The sequence below is a fragment of the Pogona vitticeps genome, chromosome 4, assembly GCF_051106095.1.
Source record: "Pogona vitticeps strain Pit_001003342236 chromosome 4, PviZW2.1, whole genome shotgun sequence".
NCBI lineage: Eukaryota > Metazoa > Chordata > Lepidosauria > Squamata > Agamidae > Pogona > Pogona vitticeps.
In genome coordinates, this window is record NC_135786.1 from 173,518,926 (window position 1) to 173,534,080 (window position 15,155).

At 43.0% G+C, this 15,155-nt stretch overlaps 1 protein-coding gene across 3 annotated transcripts; it reads left to right on the forward strand.

The window, feature by feature from the left end:
* The first annotated feature begins 2,256 nt into the window (after positions 1 to 2,256).
* On the forward strand, positions 2,257 to 14,829 carry CBLN2 (cerebellin 2 precursor). 3 transcript variants are annotated; one of them, XM_078393528.1, is made up of 5 exons: positions 2,257 to 6,227; positions 6,765 to 6,827; positions 8,232 to 8,809; positions 12,181 to 12,300; positions 12,805 to 14,829. In XM_078393528.1, exons 3-5 carry the CDS (start codon positions 8,462 to 8,464, stop codon positions 13,000 to 13,002), a joined length of 666 nt encoding a protein of 221 aa, XP_078249654.1. In that variant the 5' UTR covers positions 2,257 to 6,227; positions 6,765 to 6,827; positions 8,232 to 8,461; the 3' UTR covers positions 13,003 to 14,829. The 3 variants fall into 3 exon arrangements, with proteins under 3 accessions (XP_078249654.1, XP_072854856.2, XP_078249655.1); XM_078393529.1 differs by lacking the exon at positions 2,257 to 6,227 and adding an exon at positions 6,531 to 6,548; XM_072998755.2 differs by lacking the exon at positions 2,257 to 6,227 and having other exon boundaries at positions 6,456 to 6,827.
* The last annotated feature ends 326 nt before the right edge of the window (positions 14,830 to 15,155 follow it).

The window sequence follows — 15,155 nt, forward strand, 5'->3', positions numbered from 1 at the left end:
AAAAAGTCAAATCATTTCTTGGGTTGGTGGGCTACTACAGAAAGTTCATCCCGAGGTTTAGCGAGATTGCGGCTCCGCTGACCGATCTGACGAGGAAGACGGCTGATGACCGCATCCCGTGGACCAGCGACTGTGAGGCGGCGTTCCAGAGGTTGAAGGAGGCGTTAATCAACTATCCTGTCCTGCGTGCTCCAGACTTCGACCGGGAGTTCATCATCTACACCAACGCGTCTAACAGCGGGGTAGGAGCAGTTCTGTGCCAGGAGGATGAGAATGGTGACCAGCATCCAGTGTCCTACCTGAGTAGGAAACTTCAAAAAGGTGAGAGACATTTGGCAACCGTGGAGAAGGAGTGTTTGGCCATAGTCTACGCGATCCAGAAGGCCAAGCCTTACATCTGGGGAAGACATTTTATTCTGTGTACTGACCATTCACCACTGCAATGGTTAAAGACAATGAAAACCCACAATAGCAAACTTATGAGGTGGGCTTTAAACCTACAGGACTATGACTTTGAAGTGAAGGTGGTCAGAGGGTCAGTGAACTGTGTTGCTGACGCCTTATCAAGAAGACCTGAAGAATGAAGACGGCGAAAGAACATGGACTATGTGTATATAATGATGACAAAAAGTTAAATGTACCTGTTTTTTTGAACATGGTTTGTATGAATAAAGGTAAATGGATGTATTGTATATGGTAAATGTTTAAATGGCTAATTGCTATGGTTAACTTAGAATGTAAGTATGAGTAAGTATAATAAGGTATGTATAACTGTTGTTGTGTGTTTTATCCAGGTTGTTTTTTTGGTGAAAAGCACGTTAGCTTTCCCCCTACAAAACAACTTATAAAGAGGGGAGGTGTTACATACAGCACTGATGTTACCTGTCTGTCATGGGTTTGGAGGGAAAGTTCCATCCTATGGGGAGTGGAAGGCGGGACATCAGGAGGAGGGGCTGTACTGTATAAATATGTGATGCCTGTGTGGAGAGTTTAAGAGATGCTGAGAGACACTGGGTTGTGACGAAGCAGCAGCTGGGAAGAAGGAGCTGTTGTGGGAGTCTGTGTGTCAGACAGGGTACTTCTGTGTGTCAGAGTACCAACCTGATAGGTTCAGGTGTCTGTTGGTTAGCCAGAACTGATAGGTTCAGGGTCTGTGCTTTAAGTTAAGGGTTCTGGGTGAACCAAACTGTATGCTTGTATGAATGAGAATAAGCCACGTTACTTTATTTTATTCACCTGATTGTTTATTTTTCCCTGTGTGTATTTAAATAAACCTTATTCTTTTTATTGTTTAAAAATCCATCCCTGGTCTGTGTGACTTCTTATAGGGAATGGTTGGTGGCAGCTTAGTGTAACTGTGTGACAGATCCCAGTAGGTCTGGGTTTGTCACATTGATTTGGTGTCAGAAGTGGGACATACTGGGATATGTCACACTTCCCTCCTTCAGATCCTTCAATATTTATTTCCTCCGAGAATAACCAGTATTTTATAACTCAGTGGAGTTACATTTTATGAAGATAATGCATGTGCACAGCATATGATGAAGTGGATTTGATGACATGGACTCTGGAATGTATTTTGTTGTCCCCTCTGCTCTTCCTTCTTGTTTGGAGTGCTGTGATTTTTCACCAACTCCCAAATCAGCTACTTGCAAGAGTCATCTTAAGATGGCCTTTTTAGAAACCAGCATGCCTATTGTATGGCTGTCTCTTACTACAAACAATTGGTGTCTCTTGTGTGGAATACGTACATTCCAAAGGTTTTGCTGAATGTATTTCATATTATATGGTCATTTCCATATTGAGTTTGAAGAAGCATTGTGAATTTTTTGATTGAATAAGCCTGGAGATAATGATATACTCTTTCCCTGTTTACCCTGTCTCTATTTTCTTCTTCACTCCGTATCATCTCCCTTGGTATTATGTTTAGGTTGTAGGCTCTTAAAGGCAAGGACTTTTTGTGTGGTTTAGTGAGCAAATCTTGTTTTTTGTTATTTCTTCAGACACTGAGAAATTAGTGATAAAGTAACAAGACTAATTAAAATTAGATCACTTCTAGTCAGTTCTACACAGGTATTGTAGGTATTGTGTAACTCTGCTCAAGCACTTATCGAATGGCCAGCTGGTGAATCTGAGTAGCACCCTCTTCTGAAGGGTCTTCAGAATTAAGCTTCTAGAACAGACTTTCCTAACCTGCAGCACTCCAGATGTGTTGGAGAATGCTCGTCATTCACCTAGCCAGCAAAGTCAATGGAGTCACTGGCTGTGGATGATGGGGCTTGTAGTTGAACTTTCCAAAGAGCACCCAGAGGGGGGTTAATGCTGTTCTAGAAGAATGTAATATAATTTAATGTATTTGTCTCTTTTGGTGCATCTACAGAAATGAACAGAGCAACTGTGACAATGGCCAGAATCCTAGTTATTTATATTTGTTTAAGTGCATTGCCATGAATTGCACCAGTGAATTGCCAGTATTTAATGAGTTGTTGCTTATACTTCTCATAGTGAGCCAGTCATGTGACTTGACATGTGCTGAGCAGGGCAAGCAGCAACTCCTTAACTGGGGCAATTTTCTACCATAATGTCCGTCATTGTACATATGGCAACTGAAATAACCAACAAGATTCTGGCCAGTGTCATTATTTTCTAAAAGAGAAAGAGAGAAAGAGGAGAAAGAGAGAGAAGAAGAAGGATCACTTCTGTTGCATTTTTTATTACCAAACACACCAAGTATATTTCCAAGCCAGTAGCTACCAACATTGCGAATTAAGATGCATTATACAACAGTTCCATCCTTCCTTCTTTAAAACAGTTTTTAATATAATAATAATCTTAGAACTACAGGCTTGAAGGAACCCAATGGATAACAGAGTCCAGCCCCTATCCAGGAGTTTCAGTGGGGAATCAAACTCTGATCCTCTGGCTCCACAGCCAGAGACCTCAACTACTTTGTGCAGCAGGGTTTTTTTCTCTTTGTAAGAAAAAAGGAAGATAGAAGTGTTCAGATTTGGAAAATACGGAAGATATCCCTCACAAAACGTTGTGAATAAGGCAATGCAATTTTTCAATTAAAAAACCTCATTTGAAAGCACTCCAAGTTGTTGTCACTCTGTAATTCAGTGGGTTGCACTGACTTCTTTCCATTTAGCTCAAATGTTTAACATTTTGCAATCCTACTTACTTAAGAAAGTAAATTATATTTATTTATAACAATCCCAGATGCCCAAGCATAATGGGGAACAAAGTAGGACAGAACAAAAAACCTTAAGGTTAGATGAGTGAGGTGCAACAATCGAACAGTCAAGGGCAATATCTCAACCCTTCCCCTTCCTTGTTCAACAGAGGTGTCAAAGAATAAGGGGAAAGCAATCTTCCTGAGACAATAAGTACTCTGACCCCCACTCTGTCGTACCTTCTCCTCCAAACTTTGTCACTTCTAGGTTTCAGTGAAGTGTGCATGTTCGTACTTCTAGGACAATGGTTCTAAACCTTGAGTCCTCATATGTTCATTGACTACGACCCCCAGAAATCCTGGCCAGCACAGCTAGTGGTGAAGGCTTCTGGGGGTTTGAGTCCAAGAAGATCTGAACTAGTCCTAGGTTGAGAGCCACTGTTCTAGGAAGTGCACAGGTATGAAAAGGCAACCTCATTTTATCATTCTCCTTGGGCTCTATGACAGGAAGGACTGGGCGCAAAGTGTAATCTTGCAAGGCAGCACAGAAGGGGATAAAAGGAGCAGAGACCACTGGTCAACCTTTGGGAAGTGCAACATATAGATCACTGAAAGAGCAACCACCTAATCCCATCATTCACTCACCTGCATTCTCCTTCTGAGCAGTATGGTGGTGGAAACTTGAACCCAAGTTGCCCAATCCTCCACATCTTCCCATGAGAGAGGATGAATGAGCAAGCAAAGAGAGCAAATGAATGAACAATCCACCACCTCCTTGTGCCCCTCTTATCTTCTATGACAGCAGAGAAAGAGAGGAAGTGGGCCATCAGAGATGGAGGTAATTATCTCTTGGTCTTTTCTGTTGAAAGAGAGGCTGGGCAATCACGTAAAGGCAGCAGCTAGTCCTGACTCCACATAATCACTTAGTTTTCCTCTTGCCAGCTAGATTTGGCATGTGATGGTTGGCATTCCCTCCAGCTGCTGACCTACTTCTTTTTCTGGAACATTCTCCTGTTTGTGCATCTGACCTCTTAGAGGGATGTTGTCAAGAAGAGGTGACTGCTTTGTGTTCTCTCCTATACAGAGCTCTGAACCAGCTACACCCTGTCATACTGCTGTCAGCTTTTTGTGGAAGCTGGATGTCTGGGGTCAGCATCAAAGACTGTCTTAGGTGGAAAAAAGTTATTCAGGAAGGGAATTATATGTCAGAGAGATAGAGGAGGGTGAGGCCTGCGGACCATGGTTATGTGAGAACAAGAGTCAGGTCATACCTGAGTATCTCAGATCCAGACTTGTCTTACATAAACTTGCCTCAGTCTGTATTTTGCAAACTAACTTGGTTCTGTTTTGTGATTGGCTGTCAGAAGGCAAATAGGGACTTCATTGATACATCTAATTGTAATCTGAAGAAATCGTATGTCTGGAGGGAAAATGCTATAATATCAAAAAATTAATATTTCCATTTGTAGGCAAAGAAGCAATATAACATAAAAGAGAAAAAAGGAACATATTGCTAGGATACCCAAAGTACCTTTCCCTGCTGCCTCCTGTAGGCACACAGTTGCATACAGAGTCCCAAGCTTTTCTATTTCTAACAGTTCAAAGATGGTGAGTAAGAGAAGGAAAGTAGGAACACCTACTTCTTTTGCTTGCTCCCTCCCTACAAAGCTCAGAAGAGGAAAGGAGATTTAGTAAGAGTTTTCCTCAAATCCTGGATTTATCCCTTTTCAATTACTGTCTTTATTATTATTTTTCCCATGACCAGCTTGATCTCCTACACTGTACCAAAGTTCCAAAGCAAAGTTCATCTTGCCTCAGTTTAAGCTTTCAAAGAGATAGCCATACTTTTGCTTGTTTCAACAAAAACAGAAAGAGAAAACAGAAATATTGTGGTTCCTCTGAGGCCAACAAACTTGTTTATCTGTGCACTCTAATGGGTGCAACCCACATCTTCTGAAACATGGAACACAAATCCATGTTACCCATGTGATTGGTGCTCGGTTTGTCACAAAAATTTGATAGCACCAACAAAACTCACTCTAAAATAAATGTGTTACAGTCTAAAAGTGCTGCCATCTTTTCCTTTTGTTCTTTTCCTGCTGTTTTTCACATAAAGTTTGACACCTAAAGAATATTTCTTCATAATCAGGAATGGGTATTGGTCAATTTAAAAACAATGCTTGTCTTTCAGGAGAACATCAGGTATTTTGTTGTGGTTTAAAAAGTGGCTAAAACAATCCCCCCCCCAAAAAAACAGGAAAGTGGTTGGATAGCTGAAGGATATTTTAAGCACATCTCCCAGGTTCTCCTTTCTGCACTAACTACTCGGCACAGCAGCAGCTGTACAAGCGGAGCTGTGAGAATTTTTTTTGGCAGCCAATAATAACTGATGATAACCTTGACTGCAGCATATATCATCATGGCAGCACCGGGCTTCCTAAAGCAGTAAAAGATGTGCGGCGGCAGGATTCCCTTGATTGTAGATGGAGAAGGGGGAGGGGATTGAGGGAGGAAGGGGGAGGGTGGGGGAGGGGATGAGAACGTAATTGAAAGTTCATCCTCCTCCACCCGCTCTCCCTGGAAATCCCGCGTTCTTTAACCCAAACAATCCACCCACATTCACAGGGTCTGGTCTTTCCTGCATTTCCAAATACTGTACCCACAGGAGAGAGCCTTCGGTGGGCCAAGCCACGCAGATCGCTAGGTGTCACTCTGCAACCATCTTTTGGAATTACCGGGATTCACCGAGGTCCATCCGCGGACTGCGCCTCTCCCCCCGTTCCCGCTCCCCCATCCCCGTACACCTCGTTCTTCCCGCTGTAGCTTGATCTGTTCTTCCTGGGAGGGGGAATAAAATAATGAAGGCGACTCAGGAGTCCAAGCTAATAAGGCACTTGTGTTCAACAGCCCTTGTGTCCTGACGTTTTAAAGGGACAGATCCTTGTCCAGCCCAGAAATTCAACTTCTGCAAACCCCGATCGTTTCGAAACCTAAAGATCCAGCTCTTTCCAGCATCTGCCGGCGCTTTGTTCTTGGTATTTAGGCGTAGTCTGAGGTGGGCATGAAGAGGGACAATATAGTCATGTTGATGATCTGTTTATATTAGTTTTTCGGACTGCGTATGTTTTAGAGAGCAGAAGGATTCACTGTGCCTCTCCTCGGGAGGACCTAACTTTTTTTTTTAAATTGTTTTCCCTCCTTAATTGCTGAAAAAGAGGATTTCCTTCTTTTAGCCTGTGTTCTGCTTGAGGTTGTCTCTGTTATCTGGATCTGAAGGGGGGAGGGGGTGGAGAGAGAGAGAGTGAGTGAGAGAGAGAGAGAGAGAGAGAGAGAGAGAGAGACTGTGTTAAGGCGCTGCCCAGGGCACGGATGGTTGGTATGTACGTGTGTGTGTGTTTGCGCGTGGGGGGCGACGGAGGTGGCATCTCGCTGGAGTTTATCTGGTGTGAGAAACAGTGACGGGCGTGAATGTGTCTGAGAGAGGGTGGGAAGTAGGAAAGGGGGGGTAGAATTATTGGCAATGGGCGGGAGAGAACGAGGCGAATCCTGTTTCTTCTTTCTGCCAACCTAATCTCGGCTCATTTTCTCCAAGCAATACAACTTCGCGGACAGCGTCCTTAGCGAGCCCGATTCTCTTCCAGCATGGATCTTCCAGGTAATCGATGCCGACCCTTCCTTTCTTCTCAGCCTTTGCAAAATGCAGATGAAGATCGGGTAGGGAAAGCCAGCAGGACTAGGAGAGATATCGCCTGGACAGGGATTTTGAAAAGAAACGAGGACGAGGACGGGGAGTTGGAGACGGTCACGGTCCACTGATGTTCAACTTTTTAGAAAGAGTCCCACGGAATTCGCAAATGGGATTTCAAAGCTTGCTTCCCTCCCCCCTCCCTCCGATAGTGTATTGAACCCATTTGCCGAAACTGGGCAGGCAGGCAGATCAAAGCATTCGTGAGGGAGGGGAGAGTGGAAGTTGGGGCAGAGTTTATCACCAATTCAGGAAAAGAAGAGCTCTTTTGGTTGCATTCAGTCGGGACTGGAGTGGTGGGAATAAAGCCCCGACGCCCTGGATTTGCAGGCAGAGGGGTTTAATTACAAGTAAAATAAATGAGCTAGCCACTTGTTTTAAAAAGTGAGGTTCCGGCAGAACAGAATGCCTCTTAAACGTTTCAAGAGCTTCGGGACGAGATAAAATGAGAGCAGATGCTTACAAGGGCGACAGTGTCAAAAAACGAGAGGTCGGAGTTTCTGAAGTGTATGGAGCCCAATAGTCTGCAAATGGGGTTTGCGGTGTGTGTTGAGGGGGGTGGAGAAGAGGGACATACTGAGGGACCTTCCAGGCAGTTCTCTCCTTTTTAACTTGATTTACTGGAGAACTCAATCTTATACATTTCTGTTCAGACGTGCCATTACATTTAACGGGGCTTCCTCTCAGGCGTGTGTGCCTCATTTTCCTAAACACTCGCCAGTTTACACATTAAGGAGACAATATGGATGTTTGTTCGTTTTTAAAATGCCTGCATTTCAAGCCCTGCTCTCCAAAGTGTACAACAGGAATTGTGGAAGGAATGGGATACTGAAAGAGCACCCCCCCTCCATGTCATTGTCTTGTGAATGCAACCGTGAAAGGTCGCTCTTTCTCTCTCACATACACGTACGCGTAGAATGTTTTGACCAGGCTCTTTTGTGCGTGGCACGGTGGGAACGAGGATAGTGGACTAAGCAGGCCATTGGTCGGAAGCCACGGGAGGCTCTTTTGTCATTAATTGTTCTGCAGCCTCGGCGGGAAGCGCGGCGCGGCTGCCCGCCCCGTCTGGCTCTCTCCTTCCGCAGCGCGCCTGAGAGAAGCGGCGAGGCGCTCCCCGAAGCGCCTCAGCTTATTTCCTTCGCCCCCTCATACCACAGAGGGGGGACGGGGAAGGGGAGGGTGAGCTGCCAAGAGGTCTGCGAGGCGGGCAGGGGTGGGGAAAGGAGGCGCGCTAAGAAGTGACAAAGGGGGCGCGTTGCTTCGCGCTCGGCTTCTTCCTGACCGCCGTCTCTTCCCGCTCTTTCGCTCCCGCAGGCTGCGCCTCTCGCGCCCTCCTGTGAGGTCGCCCCTTGGGCCCCGCTGCAAAGGAAGAAGAGCGGCGGGGGGCACCAAAGAGCTTCGCGCCTGTCAGCAGCGCCCACCTAGCCAAGTCGAGCTGTCTGCTCACTGTTCGCCCACCCGTCGAAGACGTCGAGCGGAGCCCGCCCGTCACCCTCCCGCCGCCCCCTTTGGACTCCGCGGCCGGTGTCGGGCCTTGCAGCGAGATGCCCGGGCGGCCGTTGTGGTGGCGGCGGCGGCGAGGGGCCACGCTGGCGGAGCCCGCCGGCAGCTGCTCCAGCGTGGCGGCAACCGCGGCGCTTGCCCTCTTGCTCTTCCTGCTGACCGCCGGCTGCCCGCTGGCGAGCGCCCTCAACGACACGGAGCCCATCGTGTTGGAGGGCAAGTGCCTGGTGGTGTGTGACTCCAGCCCCTCCGCCGACGGCGCCATCACCTCCTCGCTCGGCATCTCCGTGCGCTCCGGCAGCGCCAAAGTGGCGTTCTCGGCCACGCGCAGCACCAACCACGAGCCGTCCGAGATGAGCAACCGCACCATGACCATCTACTTCGACCAGGTCAGGCGGGACCCGTCGCCAAGGCTTCCCCTTCTCCCAATCCCTTTTCCCAGCTGTCCTTCTCCAACCCGTCCCTCCCTCCCTTGCCTAAGCCCTTCCCAGCTATTCTCGGGGGAAAGGCTCTCAGGCTCCACCCACTTGCCCTGCCCTCCCCTGCCTCCCTTTCGAGCCCCTCTCATCTCCAGCAGGTAAGCCTTCCATATACCCCAAGGACTGGAGTTCAGAACCCAAAAGGGCCATACACTAATTAGTTCCTTGTTTCCACCTTTCCCACTCAACCACCCTCCCTTGCTTCCATCTTTTCCCTGCTGATCCGCCCCTCCTTAGGTAACTTCACCCTTTCATACAACTTATTGCCCCTTCTCTTCGTAACCGAGGGCCTTGTGACCAGGTATTGGGAACTACCATCAAGAGATCTCTATGAACTGCATTTTCCACAGACTGCCCTTTAGCACTTAATGCTCCTCAATCTAACGCCATCTTTCCGTCTGCCTTCCAAAGCTGGAGTTTCCTTCAAACATATCCAGACACAAGGTTCTTCTCCACTGACCCCATTCAAGCTCAGTCCGCCTTCTCATGACCCTGCCATTTCATTAACTACAGCCAGCATCCTAACAGCACTTGTGGTTCTTCAGTACCTTCTCCTGATATAGAGGTGCCATGGTTTCCTAATAATAAGTATCCCTTCGCATCTGAGATCCATAGCACTATAGCTAACAAATATCGAATGATAATAAAAGATGGCTTGCTAACTAACCTTCTCTAGAAGCACAGCATCAATGCACATGTCCTCTCCTGTCAACATCCTAAGATTTTATTTCTGCAGAGTTGATTCCCTCCCCCCAATATCTAGTCAGCTGAACTAACAGACATTCACAGAAAGAGGAATCTGCAGAATTTAGGTGTAGTGCAGGGTGGAGATAGTTGAAGGCACTGCAAGCTTAGACTTTTCCTCTTGACTGGGTTTAAGAAACCCTGAGTTGAAGCTTTCTGAGTTGTATTGATATAGTCCAGGAGAAAAAAAAAGATGGGCTCATGGGGGTTATTTGTATCTTCTTAAAATATAGATAAAAATATAATTTATAGAACTAAGTGCATTTAAATACTTTAGAATTACTCAATGCACATTATGCATGTTTATTTGTATGGTTGTCTATCTGACATCCCCTACAAAAGGATTAATTCTTTATTCCCATACACACTCTGTTTTGTGTCTGCCATGCTCTTTTAAACTTTGGGAAAAGAAGACCTTGAGGTAGATTTATATTTTTGTTTTCAATAAAATTATTCTGCCTCATAGATCAAAGGCAGAAAGCTGTTATGTCAAACACTATACACTGCATCTCACCATTTTGTTCATAAAGTTTATTTGGCTCCAGAATATATTGCCTTTAAAAAAACTGTCAGTTGTATTTTTGATGACTGTTTTGTTTTCTATTTGTGCATGTGTGTGCATGCAATAGGAAGGATAAGACTGTTATATACTCTTACCTGGGAGTGAATTGAATACACTAAGGCACACTTACCGTATTTTTCGCACCATAAGACACACTTTTTCCCCACAAAACGGGGGTGGAAAGTCTGTGCATCTTATGGAGCGAAGAAAACAGATTATATTTTCCTGTTTTCTTCTCCTAAAAAATTGGTGCATCTTATGGAAAGGTGCATCTTATGGAGCGAAATATATCTGGCTCAGAAGTACATATTATTAAGTTCCATTGAGCTTCCTTCCAGGTAAGTGGGTGGGTGTTGGATGCCAAAGAGCTTGGTTTTGAATAGACATTAATAGGAATATGCTGTTAAGAAAATACAGTAAAGAATAAGACTCTACTATCACATTCACAATCCTTCTTTGTCATTTTATAACTTTAAATGCAAGTTTTGAAACTAGACTGGACAGGATCCGAAGTTTACAAGTTTACATATCAACAATAGCCAGGGTCTCTCATCTGAACAATATCTCTGAATAGCTTTTCCATTCATTTGTATGTATATGCATATATTTATATATTCACACATGCACAGGAAATGGGTATTGTAAGATAGTACTGTACAAAGAGATACATACAAAGCAGAGGAAAAAATACTAGGAAGTGTGGTCTGCCAGGTTCTATGGCATTGTACCAATTACCTTTGATGTGGTTCTGACAATTCTTTATTTAAAAAATTCTCCAAATGATTTGAAGGCTAAACAATCCTAGAGCCTCATTTGCAGAATTTTTAAGGGCTAAAATATTCATTTGTAATTCTCCCATATTTTTCTAGCATATTTTCTGTCTTAATTCTGAACATAGAAAATCCACTTAGAGGCAAGGTTGGAATAGCTGTACAATTCCTTTTGACTGGTAGTATTACAAGCCCTCTGTCTGGAAAAAAAACCCTGTCAGCTATATTATTAAAATTTCTGGCAAACTCTGCAATCAGCTATCTGAGAAGACACATTAGGAGAAGATTTAGGCTATGATTTTTCAAGTAAAGAACATTAAATACATGGTTTGGGGAGGTTTCTAGGCCTATCATAAGATTGCTACTGCTCATTCATATTTTGCTTGTGCAGTAAGAGTTGGACTTTGTTGTGAGAAGGCAGACTGGAGCATGTGGAAACCAGGTTCCTCTTGGATCTCTTCCCTACCCCACATTTGTTAGTCTGCAGAATGCTTTTGAAACATTCATAACTTGGCTCAAGATACTATTTTACATTATTCTAATTGACAAATTGAATTCACTTTTACCACTAAGTCCGTGTACTAAGTATTTGTGGGTTAAAATGCATCTACTCTACTGATTTGTTCAAGCCTAAGTGAATTAGTCCCTGTGCTTCTTGATTGGGAAGCAAGAAACAAGAGGATGAGAGATGTACATTGCAAAGTAAAATAAAATAAAATAGGTTATATACTTAAAATTTGAACTCCTTCCCACCATTCCGTCACATGAGACATGACTAAGTCTATTTTGTTTCACATTAACATTGCAGGCCCCAAGAGATGCAATTAGTTTCAATATTGTCACATAAAAAATGTAAAATCCTAGGCTGACTTTATCTTCTTTATCTTCTTTCTGTGTATCTCACCAATGATATATTTTGCTTTTTTCCCTCTGCTGTGAAGACATAGGCTGCCATCATACTCCATTCATTCCCTCTAAGAGGCTCTGGTGCACCACTGTGTAAATCAATCAACTGCCTCAGCTGATCCTTTTAAAACACCTTGGGAAGGGACTCCTTCACCCCTGCAAGTCCATTTTAATTGTACAGCAAATGCCAGTGGCTTTGCATTGCTTGGAGATGTGATCGAGAATTTTCACTGTTTTTCTCACATCCCACCTCTGCTGCAATAAAGGCATGACCTGATTTTTCTCTCTTTCACCTCCAGGTATTAGTTAATATTGGCAACCATTTTGACCTGGCTTCCAGTATATTTGTAGCACCAAGAAAAGGAATCTATAGTTTCAGTTTCCATGTTGTGAAAGTATATAACAGACAAACTATCCAGGTACGTACTAATGAGGGAGAATCTTCATTGGTGTAGCTTGTTTTTGTGATATTTTCGTGTAAAAGTAGATGACTCCAAATAGGTACCAAAACATAATGATGAAATAATTTATAAACAGATATTTTCTTTTAGTTCTCTTTATCAGCTCTGTTAAATAACAGGATGAGCTTAGTCTCGTCATCTAAGGCTTTCCTATCCCTTTTAAAGGACTAGTTGGCAGAAGTAAGCACATGTGCTCCATCCATAGCCTGACCTGGGGAGGAGAGGTTGCAGGGCATTGTGCCCCTCTGCCCCACTAAGTGCCTGCAAAGACGGAGATCTACTGTCTCCTAATCCATTCCTTCCCCACCTCTGTTTTGGGCTCCTGCATATGGTAAACTGACTTATGTAATTTGGGTTTGATTTGACATGTGAATGGGTGTGTCTTAAGATAATAGTAATAACAGTGATAAAGTAAAATAAATGTATAGAGGTGTTCATACTCTTGTTTCTTTTTATTTGCAGGTAAGTTTAATGCAGAATGGCTATCCAGTGATTTCAGCTTTTGCTGGGGACCAAGATGTCACCAGAGAAGCAGCTAGTAATGGGGTCTTGCTCCTTATGGAAAGAGAAGACAAAGTACATCTGAAACTGGAGAGAGGGAACCTCATGGGAGGATGGAAATACTCAACTTTTTCTGGCTTCTTAGTCTTTCCACTATAAAAGGGAGGTCAAGGAGAAGCCTTGTCTGCAAGATAAAACAAGGATCCAGTCATTTAAAAACAACAACAACAACAGCAACACACAAGAACCCTTCTCCCCCTTCCAGAACTTGGCTATACTTGCCAATAATTCCAGACACCCAGTCAGACTGCTATAATAGAAGAATGATAAACCTTCTCAGTGTCACTCTTTGCTTTGACTTGTGACAGTTCCTTGGGAGACCTGCAGCTCTGGTTAGTTTTAGATGACAGTGATCTTAAGAGAAATGAAATTATCAACCTGAGCAATTTGTACCTGTGATTGTAAAGTCAATTTTGGATTTTATTGTTGGGATCATTGACTTTCCTTCCTTTGTTCTCTTTTCATCTCCTCAAGAGACACCTTAATTGAGACCACACAGCTGCTTGTCCAGGGCTTACCCTAAAGCCAGAAGAACCTGACATCTGATGAAGTGTTCTTGCAATGCTCTCTTCTTTTGTGTGTGTGTTCTAAATGAATTCCAAGACAAAAATAAGAATGGCTTCAGTTTCAATCCTGTATCTTCTGCGGGAGGGAAATCTTTGGACATTACTGTGTCAAGAAGTGCTTTATTCAGTGAAGCAAATTTTGCACGATTGGAAACTATTTTATTTTGTGTTACTTGTGTTTTTCGTCATCATCTATCTCCTTCCCTGACTCTTTCTGTGCTGAAGAAGTAAACATGATGGATCAATAAGAAAAAGCAAGCACAAACATATTCTGTAGCTTGCAGTGAAACCAAGCAGTGAGCAGTTCTGCTTGTGCTGTCCAGCTGATCTAACAGAAACATTGTTGAGACTGAGAAAGACCATGTGCAATCTGATCCTTGAGTTACAATCTGCAAAGGGACTGACATTTCGGAATTGATTTGACATTTCCAGAATCTGCTCCAGAAGGATGTGAATATCCTGTTTGAACATGCCATAGAATAACAACATTCCTTTGCATTGCTGGAAAGTTTTTGTTTTTTTTATTTTTGGTGCTTTCCTGATTTTTATCTGATCAATTTGATTATTGAAGTGTGCATATATAGTGGTTTTGTTGGCCTTTTTTGAGTGGCCCAACAAATTAGTTCCCCTCTGATTTAAAGAAAAACCATTTCATACCAAACTGCCAGGTGTGTATCAACAGTTGCTGTTAGTATGTGTCATAGAACGAGGAACACCAAAAATCTTGCAGTTTGGAAAGTTTCCTAAGGTTTACATGGCTTAGCAATGAATACTCCATAAGTTAATTACTAATTTATTTATTTATTTATTTCTGTTGCTTCCTCTATTAACATCCAAAGACTTTTCAGTAGTCTTAATCCAATACTGTATGCCAGAAAGGTCAGTGATTCCAAATGATAAAAGAAGAAAAAAACCTCAGGTTGAATTCAAATTCACCTTCTATGTATTAATGTAACCAAAATGCAAATGAACTTTAGATTCAGAATAAATGGGTTTCATGTCCGACCTGCCTTCTTTTCACTTTTATGTAAGTGTCAAAAATGACTCTGAAATACAAGGGAAAGTGCAATTTGGTCTTAAAGGAGTACTTAGGAATTTTGATATTTTTTTAAAAAAATGTCTGTTTAATTAATTTTCAAATCTATATTTTGTTTATTTCGATGAGCAGCTGGGTAGATTGGAATTTTATTTTAATTTGTTGTGTTAGTTTCTCTCCCCTTTTTAAAGGAACTAATATAATGCAAGTGCTGTTTTCAGAATACATTGCATGTCAGAGTTATGGTGGACATGTTTTCATTGTAAATTTGTCATTAAACGGTCACTGTCAGTTTAAAACAAAATATAAAAAACAGTTTCTCTACCTGTGTTAATGGCAGAACTGTGACTTTTTTTTAACAAGACAAAAATCTAAAATCTGATAATGTTTTCTTTTCCACATTCTTCTTGTTTTTGATTGTCACTTAACTTTTAGGTTTCCACTAAATGAGTCTAACTGGTTGTTGATTCAACCTTTGTTCACTCATTTCTGCATCACCAGGATCACACTGGCATTGGTGTGTTTGTATTTGAGTAGTGCAGTTCACATTTTCATATAGCTTTGTAAGCCTGTCTACATGTCCGTGACTTCTTGCTTTTGTGGCACATAGGTCCTATGCATTGGGCCTAAGTGCACAAAATATATTTGGA

Bases quoted from the DNA above. Each gene is read 5' to 3' on its own strand.
- CBLN2 (XM_078393528.1), top strand. From the start codon at position 8,462: ATGCCCGGGCGGCCGTTGTGGTGGCGGCGGCGGCGAGGGGCCACGCTG. The intron at 8,810-12,180 runs GTCAGGCGGGAC...TTTCACCTCCAG, and splicing joins TGACCATCTACTTCGACCAG to GTATTAGTTAATATTGGCAA. The intron at 12,301-12,804 runs GTACGTACTAAT...TTTTATTTGCAG, and splicing joins ATAACAGACAAACTATCCAG to GTAAGTTTAATGCAGAATGG.